Source organism: Labeo rohita, chromosome 4 (assembly GCF_022985175.1).
Source record: "Labeo rohita strain BAU-BD-2019 chromosome 4, IGBB_LRoh.1.0, whole genome shotgun sequence".
NCBI classification, from domain to species: Eukaryota; Metazoa; Chordata; class Actinopteri; order Cypriniformes; family Cyprinidae; genus Labeo; species Labeo rohita.
Window position 1 is genome coordinate 31,445,139 of NC_066872.1, and position 20,851 is coordinate 31,465,989.

The 20,851-nt window shown below is 33.5% G+C and overlaps 1 protein-coding gene across 6 annotated transcripts in view; it reads left to right on the forward strand.

Moving 5' to 3' along the window:
- The window catches only part of anks1b (ankyrin repeat and sterile alpha motif domain containing 1B), a 221,244-nt gene that overhangs the window by 66,464 nt on the left and 133,929 nt on the right, over positions 1-20,851 (forward strand). For 4 of the 6 annotated variants that reach the window (XM_051108157.1, XM_051108158.1, XM_051108156.1 and 1 more), the window contains exons 5-9: positions 7,326-7,401; positions 9,481-9,582; positions 11,315-11,437; positions 13,266-13,447; positions 16,857-16,973. In XM_051108157.1, the coding sequence (XP_050964114.1) occupies positions 7,326-7,401; positions 9,481-9,582; positions 11,315-11,437; positions 13,266-13,447; positions 16,857-16,973 (600 nt within the window). Of the gene's footprint in view, positions 1-2,688; positions 2,864-7,325; positions 7,402-9,480; positions 9,583-11,314; positions 11,438-13,265; positions 13,448-16,856; positions 16,974-20,851 lie in introns of those variants that run through there. The other 2 variants (XM_051108159.1, XM_051108160.1) reach the window with 2 other exon arrangements.

Here is a 20,851-nt window from a genome sequence, read left to right on the forward strand (position 1 = left end):
TAATTTTCATTTTTGGGTGAACTATTTTTTAACTGTAAGCTTTGTGTCTGTTGTTGGTGTATGGGATTTGGTTGCCAAACTACAAAGCTGTTTGTTTGGAAATTTTGAGAGAATTTGTGTGTGCATATTTTTGTGTGATGTAGGGCTGAAATGATTAGTCCGCATTATCAACAACGTCAACACTGAAAAAAATGTCAACAATGTCCTAGTTGGCAAATAGTTTTTTGATCCCATGTAACCTAATAGGCACAATATGTAAGTTTTCGCCGCTAGAGGGTGCATATATTCAAAACAAACAAAGAATCAAAGGTGTAGTTTGATGATGGTGTGTTTGTGTCTGGAATCATGGAAGTTATGGTCTTCATCCCCACTGCCTATGCAATCCATCGGGACTCGGGCAGAAATCATGTCCATGGATTAAAAAAAATCTGGAATTGAGGCAGCGTAAGACAAGACGAGCGTTTGACATTAAAAATATATAAATTGCATTATTTTTATGATAGATAAGACCCTTCTTCCTCAGCTGGGATTGTTTACAACCTCATTTGGGATTGTTTGAAGCCGCATTTAAACGGCATTTTGGAAGTTCAAACTCGGGGCACCATAGAAGTGCACTATATAGAGAAAAATGCTGAAATGTTTTCTTCAAAAAACATATTTTTTTTTACGACTGAAGAAAGAAAGACATGAACATCTTGGATGACAAGTGGGTGAGTACATTATCTGTAAATTTTTGTTCTGGAAGTGGACTTCTCCTTTAAAGTGCCTTTGGCTATTGCATGTTTTCTACAAAATAAAACCAGAAAATTAAGGGTCTATGACGTCATTGGCAGGCAACGCAATGACACGGTCCGTTTACATTAGTTAAAATTGCTTATTTCTCTGGATTTAAACATTCAAACCAACTTTTGGGATCATGTAAGTACAAAAATCAGCAAAATATATAACACTGTTCTAGTGGTTTTTGGATATTTTAGCCATAAAATCATACATATTGTGCCTTTAAGGACCTGCAATAATACGGGTTGAGCACATGCAGTAGTGGACCACACTTAATTTGAATACAAGAAAAATGCTAAAAGTACAAGGTTTAGAGTAAATATAATATGTAGGCTAAAATAAAGTTTAATCTGGCTCGCAGGCAAACACAATCGTGGTTGCCTGATATCAAGAAACATAATCCCCCAATAAGAGCTTCACACTAGCAAAATATAGAAATATCTGCTAAGTGTTTTACTTATTTTTCTCAACCTGGAAACTGCGCACATGCTCTGTCTCTACTCTGAAAAGAAAAAAAATCTGGTAAGCTTGTAGTTTAGCAACCTCTAGTTTGATATTCTGTTCACAGTAGAGTGTAATACATCAAGTCTGTGTTCATTCACAGGCCCGGGAGAAAGAGCGTGTGTATATTTGAATTACCTCCATCTGTGCTGCCGCATTTCACGATTAACAGTGAAACTGAGAGTTTAATTACTTTAAAAACAGTGATTCTATCAACTCATTGTTGAGAAAGATAATGTACCTCTTAAATGGTGTTGCTATTTTATTGATACAAATTGCAGAGCACGGTTGTGCTTCAGAGAAGACAGCACATTAGCTTAGAACGCTTCGCATATTTAAATAATTGTTTTCTTAAATGTAAAGAGTGTTTACTTTGGGTAATATAACCTACCAGCAATGTAAAGATTATTTTACTGAAACTGTGTTAATATGCCATTTTACAAAGGCTTGATTTGGTTTTGTGGTGTACTAGAATAGGTTTTCCTGTTTCTAATAGGTTTTTCCATAAAAAATGCATTTTTTACATAGAAAATAATTTTTTACTGCTTTTAAGGGAATTGTATGTATCGTAATCTTGAAAGCCGTTATATTAGTGAGAAATAGCTTCAAAGCTTTGTGTGTTTTCTTGTTATGTGGGATGTGTTTGTCATATATGTCAGGCTATAAAGCTGTTTGTATGGAAACTGTCTTTTTAGGCAGTGTGTGTATGTGTGTGTGAAGGAACGCTGGAGGATTGTCTGCGTTTGAGTGGTTCTGTGTGTGAGAGAGAATGATCAGAGGAAGCTTTGATCTCAGAAAGCATGGATTCCCCATCCTCTGTCTTTCTTTCTGTCTCTAGCAGAGATACAGTATTATTTGAACATACATATTTCAAACCTCTATAGTTAGAATGCGGCAAAGTGTCCTAACCAGACACATTCCAAATGATCTGTCCACTTTGAATGAGAACAAATATGCTTATTTATATTTGATTTGCTATTATAAGCTGAATTTTGCACCAATTAAATGCTTGTAAATGGAGTGACAAAAGCAAAACAAAACAAAAAAACAATGGAATTTAGTTTCAAGAATGTTGGATCACATCATCGCATCATCTTTTATGATGCGTATCTCTGTAGTCTTCCATCTTCTTTCCTTCTTTAAGAGACAATCTGTCAATTCTTAATTCACAAGAACATTCGGTCGCAGTAGAAGCTCAAGAAAGAGAGATGAAGGCAATCTGCTCTCTGCTTCTCAATTCCTGGAAGCACAGTGAGAGTGAATCGATTTCCTCCTCCTGGTGACATCAATAGCTAATCACCATGGGAAACTCGACAGGAAGTGGTCCTCATCCAGAGCAGGGGGGTCCCACTTCCCGTCCCGTTGTGGGCGCACTGGCTGCTCATCCCAAGCAGTACAGAATTCAGAGTTTAACATATCAAGAGAACAGTGCGCTCTGCAGTCTTCACCACGTTCATTCAGGATTAAGTCTTCTTAGTCATTCTGGACCATTCAGTGATCTGGGCTGGAGTTTAACCTCAGGTTAAATGATGAATCTCTTACTTGCAACTATGTTTGGTCTTAGAGAGTGTGTTTTCCCTGAGTAAGTACTGAAGGTGTAACTTTATGTAAGCTTTACCTTTGTATCCTTTGATTCTCTGCATCTAAGGCACTACTATGACCCTACATGGTCTAATATGGTACAAAAACAGTACCGTCTTTCCACATTTTTTTCTGGCAGTGTAACAGCACTGACTACACACTTATCTTTTTACATAATCTCATGTAGGTGTTTGCCTCAGTTCGTTGTTTTCAACTTCCAGGAACTGTCAGACTTGCACATGATTACAGGATGCATTCTTGCGTTTAACCCTCGTGCGACCTTTTGGACATTTTTGTTCTTTTCAGATTTTTTTTTTTTTTTTAGTTTTTTTTAAAAATCATTTTTCCTGTGTTAGTGCCAGCTTAATAAATCTATTTTGCGCTAGGTACAAAAAATAGTTCCTCTCAGGACCTTAAGGACAAAAATATCCCCATTGAAACCCATTAATAACTATGCTATTTTTAATCACAGTGCCATTTAACTGCAAAATGGTGCATTTTTTGTTAATAGACTTTCATTCTGTTGGCAAGGCTTCAAAATTGCATTTTTTTTTTTTTTTTTTAACAGATGGTGCCATTTTTTTTCCAGGTTTAGCCTATAAAGCAAATACTGTCTTTATTCCCGTTTTCTGCTTCTGCATATTATAGAGCCAATTGGATAAGTAATTATGTAATATAATATAATTGTGTGGGTGTGTTGGTATGGATGTCAGAGTGTGGTTTGTATGTGTGTCATAAAAATAACATTGTGTGTTTGTGCGTGTGTAATATTTGAGAGAGAATAACTCTACTGAAAGTCAAAAATCCAACCACTGTGTGCACCAGCAGAGTTTTGCTGGCATCTAATGGGGAAAATTTGGTACCGCGTTCAGACAAAATCTTACTGAAAGCTCATTTTTTGAGATATCAACCTCAAATTTGGAGCACAACTTGTTTAGATTAATGACTTCGATTTTCTAGCAAGTTTAGAGTTTAACATGTTTCATTAAATATATATTTAATTTAAATTTAAGTATATATATATTTTGTATAAAATATTGTTCATAAAGCATTTTCATAAACTTCTTTTGGTTTCACTTTTTAAACATTTTCTACTTCATCAATAATCTGCTCTGGGTCTTCTTTAAAATGAGATGAAACAAGTCTGTGCTGTCAAGCTTTTAAATTTTTTGTGACACTTTTTTGACATGGACATTTTTGTCCACTAAGGACCTATGTGTAACTTTTTTTTATTGACGCACAAGGGTTAAGATCATTATGACCAGGTGCATCTGAATGGAACAGAAAAGTTGAAATGTTTTTATCCTTCTAAGACCATACATACAGAATGAGTTTTTGCTTTTTAAAACATTCATGCAGGGTGGTTTAACTGGAAAATAATACAAGATCTTAAGATGCGTTTTTTAAAAAATTGGACAACTTTTAACTGGAAAAAACTATTTGTTCAGTCCTAACTTAAAATAATTTGTTACCTGGCTGCCTTTAAAATTTTAAGTTCAGTCAACTCAAAAAGGTTTAGTCAACTTGAAATTTTAAGTTGTACTAAGTGACAACTTATATATTTGAGTTGATTCAACTTAATCCAACTTGATCCAGCTTTTAAGTTGAACAAACCAAATTATTAGTTTAGTATCTAAGTTGTGACTTAGTACAACTTAACATTCTAAGTTGACTAAACATATTTGAGTTGACTGAGCTTAAAATTTTAAGGCAGCAGGGTAACACATTATTTGAAGTTGACTCAACAATTTTTTATTTTTATTTTGTCATCTTTAAGATGCTGCAAAAGAGACCAGGCACAAGTGCAGTGGTCAAAGACATCCATTGAGTGCATGTTTATGAATAGTTCACCCAAAAATGAAAATTCTGTCATTAATTACTCATCCTCATGTCATTCCAAACCCGTAAGACCTTTGTTCATCTTCAGAACACAAATTAAGATATTTCTGATGAAATCCAAGAGCTTTCTGACCCTGCATCAAGACCCAGAAAGCTAACAGTTTGTGCCAATAAAATCATACTGTCAGGTTTTACTAAAGACGCGCAGTAAAGGATTATCTCTGAAAAGGTTTGGACACAGTTATTTTTGCGCCTGACCTTATTGAAAATGCATTTGTAGAAGTTTTCCTTTCAGACGCAAAATTTATGGGAGGAGAGTATTCAAATGAATCATGCAACACGTTTTACTAACATTTGCGCTTGTCAAATTACTGGCATTTGCAACATCATTACCACACCCAAAAAGCATGTCTTTAACTGTTTTGTGCTTAAAATGGCTGCAATTATTGTTGCTAGGAGGAAGCACCACAGAGAACAGAAAGCACGTGGTAGAAGGGAGAGGATTTTTTCCACATGTAATAAATTTATTTGGAATGCCAGATGAACACATTATACAAACATATTGTTTGCCAAGACATTTGCTCCAGGAAATAAAAGACGACTTGGAACCCTTCAGCTTGGTGTCATGCAATACCAGGTCTATCAAAACTTGGCCTCTGGTGTTTTTCATTGTACTGTGGCTTCTTTATTTGCGACTATGCTAATTTGCGTTGTGCTTGATATATTGTTTTGGTTGATATGTAAATGAGATGTTGCATTTGTGTTCTTTAATTCGCGCATTGTTAGTAAATCACCCACAGAAATTTCACCTCCCATCAGCACTGTTTTAGAATTGCACTCTCATGCTAATTGGCCCTGTTTAGTAAAACTGGGCCAAAAAGTATTCTCGTAGCTTCATAAAATTAAGGTTGAACCACTGATGTCACATGGACTATTTGAACTATGTCCTTAATAACTTTCTGGACCTAGAACGTGGTAGTCAGAAAGCTCTCGGATTTCATCCAAAATATCTTCATTTGTGTTTCAAAGATGAATGAAGGTCTTACGGATTTGGGACGACTTGAGGGTAGGTAATTAATGACAGAATTTGTATTTTTGGGTGAACTATCCCTTTAATTTCTATTAAATTCTATTATGTTTGCGCTAAATCCTTAATGTACTTAATGACATTTCAAACTTCAAACTCATCATTTCCACTTTTCCATTCTTAAAGGAGAACTCAACATCCAAAACAAAGATTTACATTTAATGTACTCACCCCCTTGTCATCCAAGATGTTCATGTCTTTCTTTCTTCAGTCGTAAAGAAATTGTTTTTTTGAGAAACCATTTCAGGATTTTTCTCTGTATAATGGACTGGTATGGTGCTCCGATTTTGAACTTCCAAAATGCAGTTTAAATGTGGCCTCAAATGATCCCAAATGCCGAGGAAGAAGGGTCTTATCTAGCGAAACGATCGGTTATTTTCATTTAAAAAATACGATTTAAATACTTTATAATCTCAAACACTCGTCTTGTTTTGCGAGTACATTATATGAGAATCTTTGTTTCGAAAACACACTGAATCCATTGATTTCAGGGGATGTATAATGGAAAGTAGTATGCAGGATGCGAAAGCAGAACTCCATCTTGCAAAAAATGTGGTAGGACTCTTTGGTGAAGACCAATGAGAACTTCCCAAAAGTGGTTCCAGCTCAGAAATTTGCTGTGTTCTCATTTACTTTCAAATTGAAAATTGATCTTGGTATACATTGGAGTCTTGCACATTAACTACCTGCCAAAAATAAGAGCTTTTTCTAGTGTGTAAGCACCCACAATGCTATTGGCAGGAAATATTGAAACTGTACATGTGTACATTGATTACAAAAAGGAATGCAGGAATGCTTGCCCGCTAATGTTACAAAAACATAAACTTAGCATAGTCTATCTAGACTCTGGAGAGTTTCTGTTGTCTATGAGCCAGATTAATGCTGTGGCCCCATTGCCAGACAAAAACAGTGTCTCAGACTTTTGCACTGAGGTAGTTTTGCTCTCCCAGACTGCCTCGCAGAAGGTAAGTGCTATTTTTGCAGAAATACGACATGTGCAGGATTAAGTATCACTGTAGTAAGTCCCTGTAGTTCTTGTTTAACGTATATTGCATCATCACACAGATCCAATAGTTCAGGGAGAAAAGCAAGTGCCGGCGCTGTACTCAAGTCTCTGGACTAATGAAGGCCGATGGGGGCCGATTTGATTGGGTATCGTGTACGGTCTCCCGGTGGCCTATTAAAATGACCACGCTCAACCGTGCAAGAAGCTCTCTCGCGATCTGTCTCGACTGCCGTTCGGACTCATTTGCCCATTTCTTTCGCCCTTTCAAGCTCGTGTCAGTCAGCCTCATAAATTCACAGCGCTATTGCCGTTAATTGTAGTACACTGAATAAATGTTTCCAGAGCTAAATTGGGTGTAGTTAAGTACTTCACAGTGAGCTTGATATAAAATACCCTGCCAGTCGCCCCAGTAGACGGCTGATAGACTGCGAGGGCAGCAGTAGTAAAGATGCCGTAGTGTATAACTGCCATTTACTTCTTTATGTGAGGTATTAAACTTAAAATATTGACTTAAAATCTTTCTCTCTTTAGACAGAGAAAGGTAGCGCTCTCCACGAAGCCGCTCTCTTTGGAAAGATGGATGTAGTTCAGCTACTGCTCGACTCAGGTAGGTCTTTCAGAAGTGCATGAGTGTGTGGGGTTAGGATGAGGATGTTGCACGGCCGTGGTTTGTTTAAATTACTTGCGTGACCTGTGACCTAACAGCTTCCCTGTCAGTTCCAGCTGTGGAACAGGAATTGGAGATTAGGGAGCTTCCTGTCATAGGGAAAGGGCGGTGTGATTGTTCTGTTGTGGGTTTATTGTTATGGAAAGTTTTATTCTGGGAAAAATGTTTAGTTTTGTGTTTTTTTTTCATGTTTTTTGAGGGTTTATGGGAAGGAGTCAGCCCTGATTCTTCTATTATATAATTTCTATTATACAATTTTTGAAAATCTTTTCAACTGTTCAACTGTGTGTGTGTGTGTGTATACATGTATAAGGGTCAAAGACGTTAAGATGTCCACATCAAAAGAAATTTACAAAAGTGATTTTATGTCCATTGAAAGCACATTAAATGTAAGTAAAATGTCTACTTTTAAGGTTTCAAGTAAGTTTTGGGAGAATAAAATGTCAATATTTGGTTGAAATAATGTTACGTTGTCATTCAGTGTAACACAGTATTTATAAAAATTCAAACAACATGTTATTCTGACTTGTACATATTTAAATATATAAAAGAATAAGGCAGCATATTCATTTTTATTTAAATTATTTTTTATTTAAATGAGAAAAAATTCTTACTGACGAATGGGAAAAATCTAGGATAGTGGCAAATTTTAAAAATGTAGAATTACAACTAATTAGTATTTGGGGTGAAAATAATTTGTCTTTTAATATGCCAATAAATTGATTTTTGTTGTAAATATGCCTGACAAGATTGTTACACTATTGACATTTTAGTGGGTGTTTTATGTAAATTAGGGAAAAATGTATGAGATTTATTTTTTGCTTAGAAAAACAAAAAACAAAAATTAAATTAAATTAAACAGAAAACTTTTGTTTATATATATATATATATATTTTTACAATTTAAAGCAGTAATACACTTATTGTTTTATGCTTACTTAAACCCTTTATATATATATATATATATATATATATATATATATATATATACAATTTATAAAGATTTATTGTTTAAACAAAAATAGAGGAAAATTAAAAAGAAATTTTAAATGTACAAAAATACAATAAAATACTCATAGATAAAGTGACTCAAATTTTTGTTTTACACTTACTGTTTTATGCTTAAATCCTTTATATATATATATATATATATAAGGTTTTAAGCATAAAACAGTAAGTGTAATACTGCTTTAAATTGTAAAAAAAAAAATAAAAAAATTATATAATTTATATATATATATATATATTAAATGTGCAAAAATACAATAAAATTTTAAATGTGCAAAAATACAATAAAATACTCAAAATTATAGATAAAGTGACTCAAATTTACTTTCAGTTAATACTGAATGTTCTGATTTAAATGAAAATATTTAAATATGATGGAAATGTTCTAGTAAATTAAAATATTTAAATTATATAAATATATTTAAATAATATATTGATTAATAAAGTATTAATCTATGAAGCTTATAAATAATATATAAAGTGTCTCGTGATTAAGTGATTATATTAAATATAAAGTGACAAAGTGGTTATATTAAAATTAATTTCATATGGATATAGATATAGTTTAAGTATTAATAAAGTATATAAATTATAGATAAAGTGAATAATTTCAATCAATATCGAATGTTCTGTTCTTATTTACTGTAAATTACTATTCTATTATTTATATAAATAATAGAATAGTAATAATAATATAAATTACTATTCTATTAAATATTCTATTAAAATATTTAAATAAGATTTAAATATATTAAATATTAAATTCATTTATAATATAAATCACTTTGTCTTTTCAGATAAAGTGTCTTGTCATTATAGGATGATTTTGAAGAATTTTGTGGTGTTGTATTATCAGGAATAAAAAAAATACATATATACTAAATTTTAAAAAGTAATGAAAAAAAATATTATTATACAAAATTTGCAAGGTGCAATTTAAAAACAATTTACAACTTTTCTGTCTGATTAAGGCTAATCTAAAAATGATAATCAAAATATTTTTTTTCCTCAGGGATTGATGCCAACATCAGAGATTGCCAAGGAAGAACTGCTCTAGACATTCTAAGAGAACATCCCTCTCAGAAATCACAACAAATTGCTTCTCTCATTCACGGTAAAGTACTTCCCAGACATGCATACATTTAAACTTTTTTAAAGCACTTAAAACACACGCAAGCACGTGCACGAGCTGATGAGGGAGCGTGTTCTTGCTGGAAATCAGAAGGCGGATGCTTGCAGATTGATAAAATTTGTTTCAGGAAGTTTGTGTTAGATTGAGAACAATGGTCGTTTGGTGTGTATGAGAAATCCATGTTCCCTCACATTCTTAAAAGAAAAAACAACTACAAATGCTTACAATACAATGCCTTCTTGATGAGATATATATGGGGTTATTACTACATTGGGGTATTTTCAGAATTATAACAGTATTATAACATCTTAGATGATTCTAACGTTTATTTGTCTTCTTTCTTCATGCACTGATTCAACTAAACTCATTCTTTCCAGCAGACTTTATCATACAGCACAAAAGACACTGGGTGTTCAACAAATCCAATGTTCCATCTCTGCTTTCAAAAACACACCCTCATAAAAGAATATGATGTGGTTATCTGGTTTTGAAATTAAATTCAGTTCAGCTCCCTTGTTGTTTCCATCCACATCGTGCCCAGGGTTATACATTTCTGAGGGTTGTGAAATGCAGTCTTGGGAGTTGAGGACTTCTGTTACTGCTTGAAAATGTCTCTTTTTGACACATGTGAAGTCTAAATCACCCATCATCCTACAAGACAGAGGCAGCATTACAGTTCTCCTCCCTGCCTCTGTGTGGTCAACGAACCAGAATCCCCAGCGTGAAAGGAATCTCAAACTCAAGCTTGCTGTGGTTTTATAATCTGCAGTCTTCGACGGGACTCAGAAACTATTGTTGTTTACCATGTGGCTTGTGCAGCCTATAGTTGTTTAGAGCTACAATTACGGACGCCACAGTTTTGGTTTTCACCAGCTTAAAGTGCTTTTCTTTAACCCTGTAAAACCTGACATATGAAATAATGGTCAGAAAAATCTTTAAAAAAAAAAAAAAAAAAAAAAAATCAAACAACAACAACATAAGCAAGGTTTTTGTTGAGTAACATATTCGATACATCAGACTTTTATGACCCGTTAAGTATAATATAGGAGAACATGGAGCTTATACTTGAGGATGGGAAAAACCACCTCCGTTTTATTCAACAGTATGAGCCAAAATATTGCTAATATTTATATTAATATTCCTGAAAAGTAATCCTGATAACTTGTAATGTAAATAAATTAGATATTTTTAACAGCATAGCAAGCTACTTACATAAAATGTACATAAATATTAGTAAATATTAGTTGTCACACTATATCCCCCAATAATACACTACCAGTCAAAAGTTTTTGAACAGTAAGTCTCTTCTGCTCACCAAGCCTGCATTTATTTGATTCAAAATACAGCAAAAGCAGTAAATGTGAAATAATTTTACTATTTAAAATAACTGCTGTCTATTTGAATATATTTATTAAATATATTTGAATATATTTTAAAATGTAATTTATTTCTGTGATCAAAGCAAGAGACTTCTTTAAAAACATTAAAAATCTTACTATTCAAAAACTTTTGACAGCTTAGTAAGATGATTCTTATAATGCAATGCAATATACAGTACTTACGATTAAGAAATTTACAAACAAATGTTTCTCAAAAGCCTGATGTATCATGTTTGATACCCACATTTTTGATTTTTCTAAAAATGGCTTTATAGGGTTAAACTAAGCACAATGGCGCATCATTAATGTATTTTTTGTGTTCTCTATCTCTCTAGATTATATGATGTCGGATTGTGACAAAGGGATTTTTCATGAAGATTTAGCCCGTCAGCGTCCAATACCGACACCACGCACGTCAATACCTTCACCTGTGCCCTCCCCATCTCTACGGCATAAAAGTATGTGTGGATATATTTTTGCATGGTCATAGCAGTGAAAACTAAGTTCTTAAAGGAGAAGTCCACTTTCAGAACAATGATTTACAGATAATGTACTCACCCCCTTGTCATCCAAGATGTTCATGTCTTTCTTCAGTCGTAAAGAAATTGTGTTTCTTGAGGAAAACATTTCAGGATTTTTCTCCATATAATGGACTGCTATGGTGCCCCGAGTTCGAACTTCCAAAATGCAGTTTAAACGCAGCTTCAAACGATCCCAAATGTGGTTGTAAACAATCCCAGCCGACGAAGAAGGGTCTTATCTAGTGAAACGATCGGTTATTTTCATAAAAATAATAAAATTTTTATATTTTTAAACTCAAACGCTCGTCTTATCTTGCTCTCCCTGAGCTCTCTGTATTCTGGCTCAAGACAGTTCACTTTGCAAAGACTGGGTCGGAACTTCTGCAGTGATGTAGGATGATTTTGAAATGATTTTTGAAGTTGAGGGAGAAAATACGATCAGAGTTTTTCGACATACCCTAACTGTCTTGAGACAGAATACACAGAGTTCAGGGAGAGCAAGACAAGACGAGCGATTGAGATTAAAAAGTATTTTAATTGTGTTTTTTTTTTAATGAAAATAACCGATCGTTTCGCTAGATAAGACCCTTCTTCCTCAGCTGGGATCGTTTACAACCGCATTTGGGATCGTTTGAAGACTGCCTTTTGGAAGTTCAAACTTGGGGCACCATATCAGTTCATTATATGGAGAAAAATCCTGAAATGTTTTCCTTAAAAAACATAATTTCTTTACGACTGAAGAAAGAATGACATGAACATCTTGGATGACAAGGGGGTGAGTACATTATCTGTAAATTGTTGTTCTGGAAATTGACTTCTTTAATACAATAAATATGCTATTTTAACCCTTAAATGTAATTGTTCATTTACGAAAGTAAACATACTCATCCAAATGCTCATTCTCTCACAGAGAATGACTGCTGGCATGTTTTTGTGTATTTTAGTGTGTAGTACGACACCCAGTGGAGAAGTGATAGTAATACAGCACATTGTCTGCTGCTTTGTCTTCCTCTGGCAAAGATGTGCACACATAAATCACTTAATCCATTCATTATCATGTTTTTAATGTAAAAATAAATCTTCAGGTTTTTCATAACAGGAAAACAAATAATGATATAAATGAGTGTTTGATTAGAGGATGTTGTTTATGAAGAAAATGCGGTCAGCAGCGCCCCTAGTGGTCAGAAGTTGCAGTGCAGCTCAGTCTCATTTGGTTCCTTTGTGGTCTGAATCTTGCTGGATGTGCGTCTTTTATTCCAGCTGGGGCAGCATTTTGGTAATGATCACAGGTGAATCTGAGTCTGCCAGCCACAAAATGACTGTTAGTACACATCAGCATACTGACGCATTGCCAGAAAACAAGCATTTGCCCCAGACTAAATATCGAAAAACAAACAAGAGAGAATAAAAATAAATAAGATGTAGAATTTTCATGTGCTTTTGGTATGATAAATTTTTTTCTAAATATATTGTGCTAGTTTGACTTGACAGAAACAGTACATTAATGTATGAGGATAATATATAAAAAGTTTACATATAAATGTTATAATGTATCATTTAAATTTAAGTAGTAAAAATGAGAAGTTACCAGGAATGAGATTAAATGATTCAAGTCTTCATACTGTGGAAGGCTGAGATGTATTATGCTGCTATCCATTAATAAGGAGAAATTTCTTTCATTCTCTCAGCTCTTCTTGAATGTTTTACCCTAAACTCATTATTCTTTCATTTAAATTCACCCCCCCTCTTTCGCCTTCCTTTGTAGATGACGCAGTAACAGGGGAGTTGTCCAAGTTGCTGAATGAAATAAAGATCTGCCGTGATAAGGATTGTTCCTTTGAGGAGCTGTGTCAGACCATTTCTTCTCACTCTCAGTCCATGGAGAGTTTCGGCAGTGGGCGGCTGTCTGACGAGGACCGGAACGGCACTCTCACTCGAATAAACAAGGTGTGCATTAAGTAAAAAATACAATGCACTAAATGGCTTTTTTGCTGACTTTGAACAGTTTTTATGCAGTTAAGGAAAAGTTTGATCATATTAGGCCCCTTTAAGATATCAAAAAAAGTTTTGTTTTCTAAGAAATTATATTAGTTGATTAAGAGGTTCTAATAATGAGCATTTAACTGTTGTAGTATCTCTGTATTGCCAGCAAAATACAGCAAAAGCAGTAAATGTGAAATAGTTTTACTATTTAAAATAACTGCTGTCTATTTGAATATATTTTAAAATGTAATTTATTTCTGTGATCAAAGCAAGAGACTTCTTTAAACACATTAAAAATCTTACTGTTCAAAAACTTTTGACAGCTTAGTAAGATGATTCTTATAATGCAATGCAATATACAGTACTTATGATTAAGACATTTACAAACAAATGTTTCTCAAAAGCCTGATGTATCATGTTTGATACCCACATTTTTGATTTTTCTAAAAATTCTGTATGGATGATCAAATAAACCTAAGTTGCTTCAGTCCAGCAAGTGTCCATCTTGAAATATTACTGAACAAATAAAAGTAGTGCTACTTTACTTTCAAAAATCAGTAAAGATTTCACATTAAAGATCCAGAATAAAAATTTTCTGATAATTCACCCCCATGTCATCCAAGATGTTCATGTCTTTCTTTCTTCAGTTTAAAATAAATTAAGGTTTTTGAGGAAAACATTCCAGGATTTTTCTCCATATAGTGGACTTCAATGGGGACCAACAGGTTGAAGGTTCAGAGGGCTCTACACGATCCCAGCTGAGGTGTAAAGTATCTAGTGATAAAAATAAAAATTTCTATACTTTTTAACCACAAATGTTGGGCTTGCACTAGCTCGACCTCACACATTACGTAGTCACATTGGATAGGTCAAGGGTGACGTAGGCAGAAGTACCGACCCAGTGTTTACAAAGCGAACGTGCAAAGAAAGTCAAACGCCCTTTACAAAAAAACAGAGGAAGTTAAAGTTTGAGTAGAAAATCAGATGGTTTTTTGTGTCCTACTCTACCTTATTTAACTGAAGTACACAGACGAAGAGCTAACCACGCGTGACTTTTCTAAGTCACCAACTCTCACTCGAATAAACAAGGTGTGCGTTAAGTAAAAAATACAATGCACTAAATGGCTTTTTTGCTGACTTTGAACAGTTTTTATGCAGTTAAGGAAGAGTTTGATCATATTAGGCCCCTTTAAGATATCAAAAAAAGTTTTGTTTTCTAAGAAATTATATTAGTTGATTAAGAGGTTCTAATAATGAGCATTTAACTGTTGTAGTATCTCTGTATTACCAGCAGAGGACAGAACTAAACACTACATGCATTGCTGGGTATCCCTTCAATTTATGTAATCTCATAAATACATATTTATAGCACTAAAACAGCCCCTGATTTAATCACTGACGTTATTTAACACAAACAGAATCACATTGCTGGCTTAGGGAGTGAATTGAACCTTATGTAAGGAGCAGAGCGCTTTAGGGAAGTGTGTAATGGAATGGTCATTTGCTGAAGGTGTGTCATTATGGTTTAGCTGTCACAGTGACCACTGGATCACGGTTTACTCCACTGCGTTTGTTAGATCAATGCAATTAAATGTGGAGTCGGGTCAATCAATCGAAGTCTGCAGAGCCCCGATAAACAAGCAAAGACACGCACGCACACAAACACTCTTCCGAGGCGTTCCGGTCGATTCCAGTCACGTCAAAACCTACTAAGACTTCACTGAAGGGATTGGAGTTGTTTGCAAAGACTATAAAAAGAGTTCTGGGAACATTTACTGGCCATACGTTTTACCCGCCAGTCACAAAAACAGTATTTTTTAGTTAAAACTGCATCAGTATCTAATTATTAATGACATGTTTTGTCAATATAAAAGGAATTATTTAGTAATTTTACCCTTATATGTGCATACTAGAATTATAAAATAAACACACATCATATTTAGGGCCCTATAATTTCCGCAATGAGGAAAACATGGAAAGAATTGTGGAATCTGGTCAAAATAATGTAATTTACCAACTAACATGGATTGACACAAAATTTGCCAACAGAAATATAGTACTTAATGTAATGATTACATTACTAATAATGATCGTACTGATACTAATACAAATAACAAAACATTATTTTTAAAGTATTTTTTACCAGAAAAAAATATGAATTTATTTACCCAAAAACATTAATACAAATACAAAACACAGTATTACTGTTTTTTTATTTTTTATTTTTATTTTTTTTTAAATAAAATCAATTAATGAGACATGCTTTGGATTGTTAAAATTTAAGGAAACCATTACAAAGGAATCCAGAAAATTCATGGAAAACAGAGATTTGGTAAAAATAAAATGAATTTTAGAAGAAATAAAATGTATTTCATAAAACCTTAAAAATGTAATTTTTGGTGAACTTTAAATAAATTGTTGTCAAATTGTGAAAGTTTCAATTGATCAGACATGCTTTTTGACTATTTAGATTTTTTTTATTTAACCATTAAAAAAATAAAAATGCAAATGGAAAAAAAAATGAAATCCAGAAAAAAAAAAAAAATGAATTTGGGAAAAACAGATTTCATAGGGCTTTACTTGAATATGGTTAAATATTAAATTTTTTATGGCTCAACACAAGGAATGTGTTTGTAGATGGAGTTACAAAAAAAAGGCACATTTTCAGCAAAAGAATCAGACAGAATGGGTCACTAAGAGTCAGACTACTGTTCTCACATATTTAAACCATGAATCATGTTACAGTTCCTCAAAAAAACCCATAAAAACACTGTCCAAAGTCACAGACAAGCAAAGCAAGGGTTCATATTGGACTATAGAGTGAAACAGAAAGACGCTCTTCAAAAGTAAATTCACTTTTGTATAGTACAGTTCCTATCTACTTAAATAGGAAAGTCCAAAACATTTTGTCTAGGTTATGCTTTAATTCTTTAATTCTGACAAAAGTGCCTTTATTTTCTAAAATTTAGCTTTTTTACAGCTCAAAACGAGCTTTTAAAGGACTAATCCAGGCTCTAAAAAAATAGTCAGAGATGGTCTTATTATTGGAAAGTAGTAAAGCAGTTCGTTCACCACAGTGAAGCCTCTTCTCCATTGACATCCATTAAAAAAACAACATGTGGTCTCCTTCCTGTGTACATCAGCGTTATGGTTGCCATGCTAATTTTTTAGGCTTGCATTAAAGCATGTTTGAAAATGGTAATTGGCATTAGTTTCTCTTGGAGTTGTCCGTATCCTCCCACTTATACGGTCTCTTTCTTATCTTAAGCTTGTGTTATGTTGGCATGAGTTGAGATCTGTATCTCTATCTCATCCTGCGTGTACTGCTCTTGACCATATGTAACCGTATGTATCTCTCTCCATCCGGCTGTAGCGGCCCACTCCCCCGTTGCCACCAGCGATGGAAGAGGAGGAAAAGAGTTGCGGACCATCAGGCCTGTGGGAGGCGCTCACTCCCTGCAACGGCTGCAGAAACCTGGGCTTTTCTCAGGTACAACCAAACACTCACACTCACATTGTCTCTGTAATGCAGCGATGGACCCCTTAGTGCATAAAGTATTTGTAAAAGATAAAAAAAAAATTATATATATATGTATATATATATATATATATATGTGTGTGTGTATATATATATATATGTGTGTGTATATATATATATATATATATATATGTAAGATAATTTTATATATATATATAAATCCATATATATGTGCATGTGTCAATACAGTCAATGAATATAAAAAATATATATATAAGATATATAAGATATTTTTATATATTAAAATACAATAAAAAAAATATATATATATATATATATGTGTGTGTCTGTGTATATCAACATATATAATATGATATTTCATATTAAAGTAATGTAATGTGTAATTTTTTATTTTTGTTTATTTGTTATCTGTTTATTTATGTGCTTTGTGGTGCATTCGAATTTCTGTATTTTTGTATGCATTTTATGCAGTTTCTGTAATTTGCATGCAAAAAGTACACGAAATAAACAAGTAAATAGTACAGAATATATTTTTAAAGTAATAATTCTAAGTAAATTCATATAGTGAAACAACTTATCTATTTACATATTCATTTATTTATCTATTTATTATTTGTGGGGTATGAATACTTTTGCAATACACTATATATTTATGTTGCATCATATATACTTTGTGATGCAACATAAATATATAGTGCATCCTCTTGCTGTTATTTCACTCACCATAGCTATTTAACTATGTTTGTTTTTATATTTTTAATTATTCTCACAACCAAATGTGAGATAAAATAGGTACACCTGTTGTATGAAGTGTCATGTTGCTATAGAAACTTGAGCCAACTAACCACAAAGGTCTTCAAAGACTTCCTAGGCATCTAAAAAAAAGTTCTTTTTATCTTCAATTCTGATTGTGGTTGAAAAGATGGATAAGGGAATGCAAATAGTTGGATTGAGGGATTAGGAGGCTTTTATAATGCCAGAATGAGCGAGAGGGATTCCCGTCCCTCAGACAGGAAGTCTAATTATCCCACAGGAAGTGTAATCGTGTCACACGCTGATCCGCCCACCTGCGCCATGTGAGGAGACCTCCCGCTACCATGGAAACAGGCATAGTGAAGGTGCCAGCAGACTGGGGGAGGGGAGACTCCAGCTCTAGGAAGAGTTGGGGTTCCTTGGGCTGCGAGTCATACTTCTGCACCCGCAAACCAATCCTGAACTCCGTCACCGGCTCTCCTCCGCAGGGAGAGAGATGCACGCGGATTCCGAGGGGTTCTCGTAGTTGCTAGGAGACACAGAATTCATAAAGTGCAAGGCGTGGGATATCCACCCACTTCCCAATTGACAGATCTGAGTCTCCATCAAAACAGGTGCGTCACAGCACTGCGCAATAACATCCAGAGAAAACATCCAGAGAGAGAGAGAGACTGGCTATCAGCCTCTGCTTGCTCATTCAAGCTGTTTTCTAGCATTCCTCAGCCTCCTCTTTTTATTTTTCTATCCATTCTTGTTTTCTCCGTTCATCTTACGTCATATATTTGCGTATGTAAAATAAGGCCTGTGCGTTTGTGTTTGTTTGTTTGCACAGTTTTTTTCCGCCTCTATTCCCTTTGCTGCAGTCAGCAAACATGCTTTTAATGTTTATGCCGAAAACGTCTTGTGATTCCAGATCAGAGTAAGCGCTCCCATCAGTAGCATCTGCTTTGCAATGGTTTTCTCTGCAGATGAAATTACTGTTTACAAACAAATACTCTACGCTGATGCTCCCACATTGTTTTGGCACCCCGGAAAAGAGGCGTTTTAGGTTGGGACTACAAAGTAATTCAAATTCAAATGTCCAAAAACTGCATACAGTACAGGTATATGTCCTATGGCACATGTTGATTCTTTGTGCATAGATATATATGATAATGCAACACTGATAAAATGATTGCATTCGTTTTTCAGTCAATGGTTAAGTCTGATCAATGTAAAAAAATTGCTATTTAGATGTGGGTTTGGGTGACAAAACGATATTGTGAGACAGTTTTACTCAATAAAACGATAGCAAGTGTTTGATAAATTTTCGATATAATGTTTATGCAGTGAAAGCGGAACTTTAGCAAAGAACAAAAATGACTCTCATTTAAACTAATTTAAAGCCTGATGAAACAGCTCTGACACACAGGAGAGGCACTGTGCGCAATGATACAGTCTACAAATCGACATCATTTACAATGGATATACTGTAGTAACAATAATTGCACCATGGTATTGTGGCAGAAATGTGGGATATTCATATCAAATTTTATTATAATATATTAATGTAAATGTATTAAATGTGTTAAAGGAGGAGAAGTATGTGACTCTGGACCACAAAACCAGTCATAAGTTGCACGGGTATATTTGTAGCAACAGCCAGCAATACATTGTGTGGGTCAAAATGATCGTTCAGATATTAAGATTAAATTTCCTACCATAAATATATCAAAATTTAATTTTTGATTAGTAATATGCGTTGCTAAGAACTTCCAGATTTGTACTGATTTTTAAATAGATGTATCTCAGCCAAATTTTGTCATATCCTAACAAACCAAACATCAAAGGAAACATATATGATTTATAAATCTCAATAATAATAAAAAAAAAACCTTTATGACTGGTTTTGTGGTCAAGGGTCACATATAATTACAGTATTTTTGTGATTAAGCAATAGTGCATTTCTGCTAAATGTATTTTGACTACTGTTTTTCACACAAATACCTAGAAAGCATATGGTTACATTTATACTATGATATTTAGGTGCTATATTTGTGATTTTAACTGTAGTTATCATGATCTAAATGTACGCCACTATGGAAGATCACTGGCTAATTTTACTAAAATTCAAACAGTCAGAATAATTAAATTTCACTATATAAAAATAGGGTTTTTACAATTTTTACAAATTTTATTGGCATAAAAAATGTAATGTTATTAATATTGCAGGGAACACAAACCTGTTTTATGATTTGAAACAATATCACTTATTTGAACATCCAGAAACTAAATCTAGAAATTAAATTTTCTATTAAGATTTTAAGGAAAAATGACTGGCAAATGTGAAGTGTTTGTCAAGTTCTGACCAAAAAGAGTATTTAAAAATCAACAGTATGGTTTCTACAATTTTCACTTAGGAGCAAAAAATTTGCCTTTAAACTTGAAGAAAATAAAGATTGGAAATTTATTGTGATAATTATTGATATTGAACGATATTAAAAATTAAATTGTAATTGTGAGCCTGAATTAGACGCTCAAATATTTTTTTTTTATTTAAAAAGTATTTTAGTACTAATAAAACAGATACTTTTGCTTAAATATACATTCTTAATATACTACATATATTTCAAAATTTACATTGCTGTTCAAAAGTTGAGTTCGCAGTAAGCAGATTCTTCTTTTTTTTATAGCAAAGGTACATTAAATCAATCAAAAGTGACAGTGAAGACATTTATAATATTAAAAAAAAAAAAGTAACTAAAAACTGTTCTTTTGACCTTTTTAAAGTAAAATAAAGATAAGAAGAAATGTTTCTTTAGCAAATCAGCAAATTACACTGATTTCTGAAGGATCATGTGACACTGAAGACTAGAGTAATGATGCTGAAAATCTAGCTTTTCAATCACAAGAATAATTTACGTTTTAATATATATTGCATTAGAAAACAGTTATTTTAAACTGTAATAATATTTCACAATATTACTGTATTTTTGATAAAATAAATACAGCCTTGATAAGCAAGAGAACCTATAACTAATACTATAAAAACAGACGAAGTAAAACCGTAGCACTGTTAATCACTATCACTAAAGTTGTTTTATTCCAGAGGACCTGGAAGGCCGGCTGTCCTGATA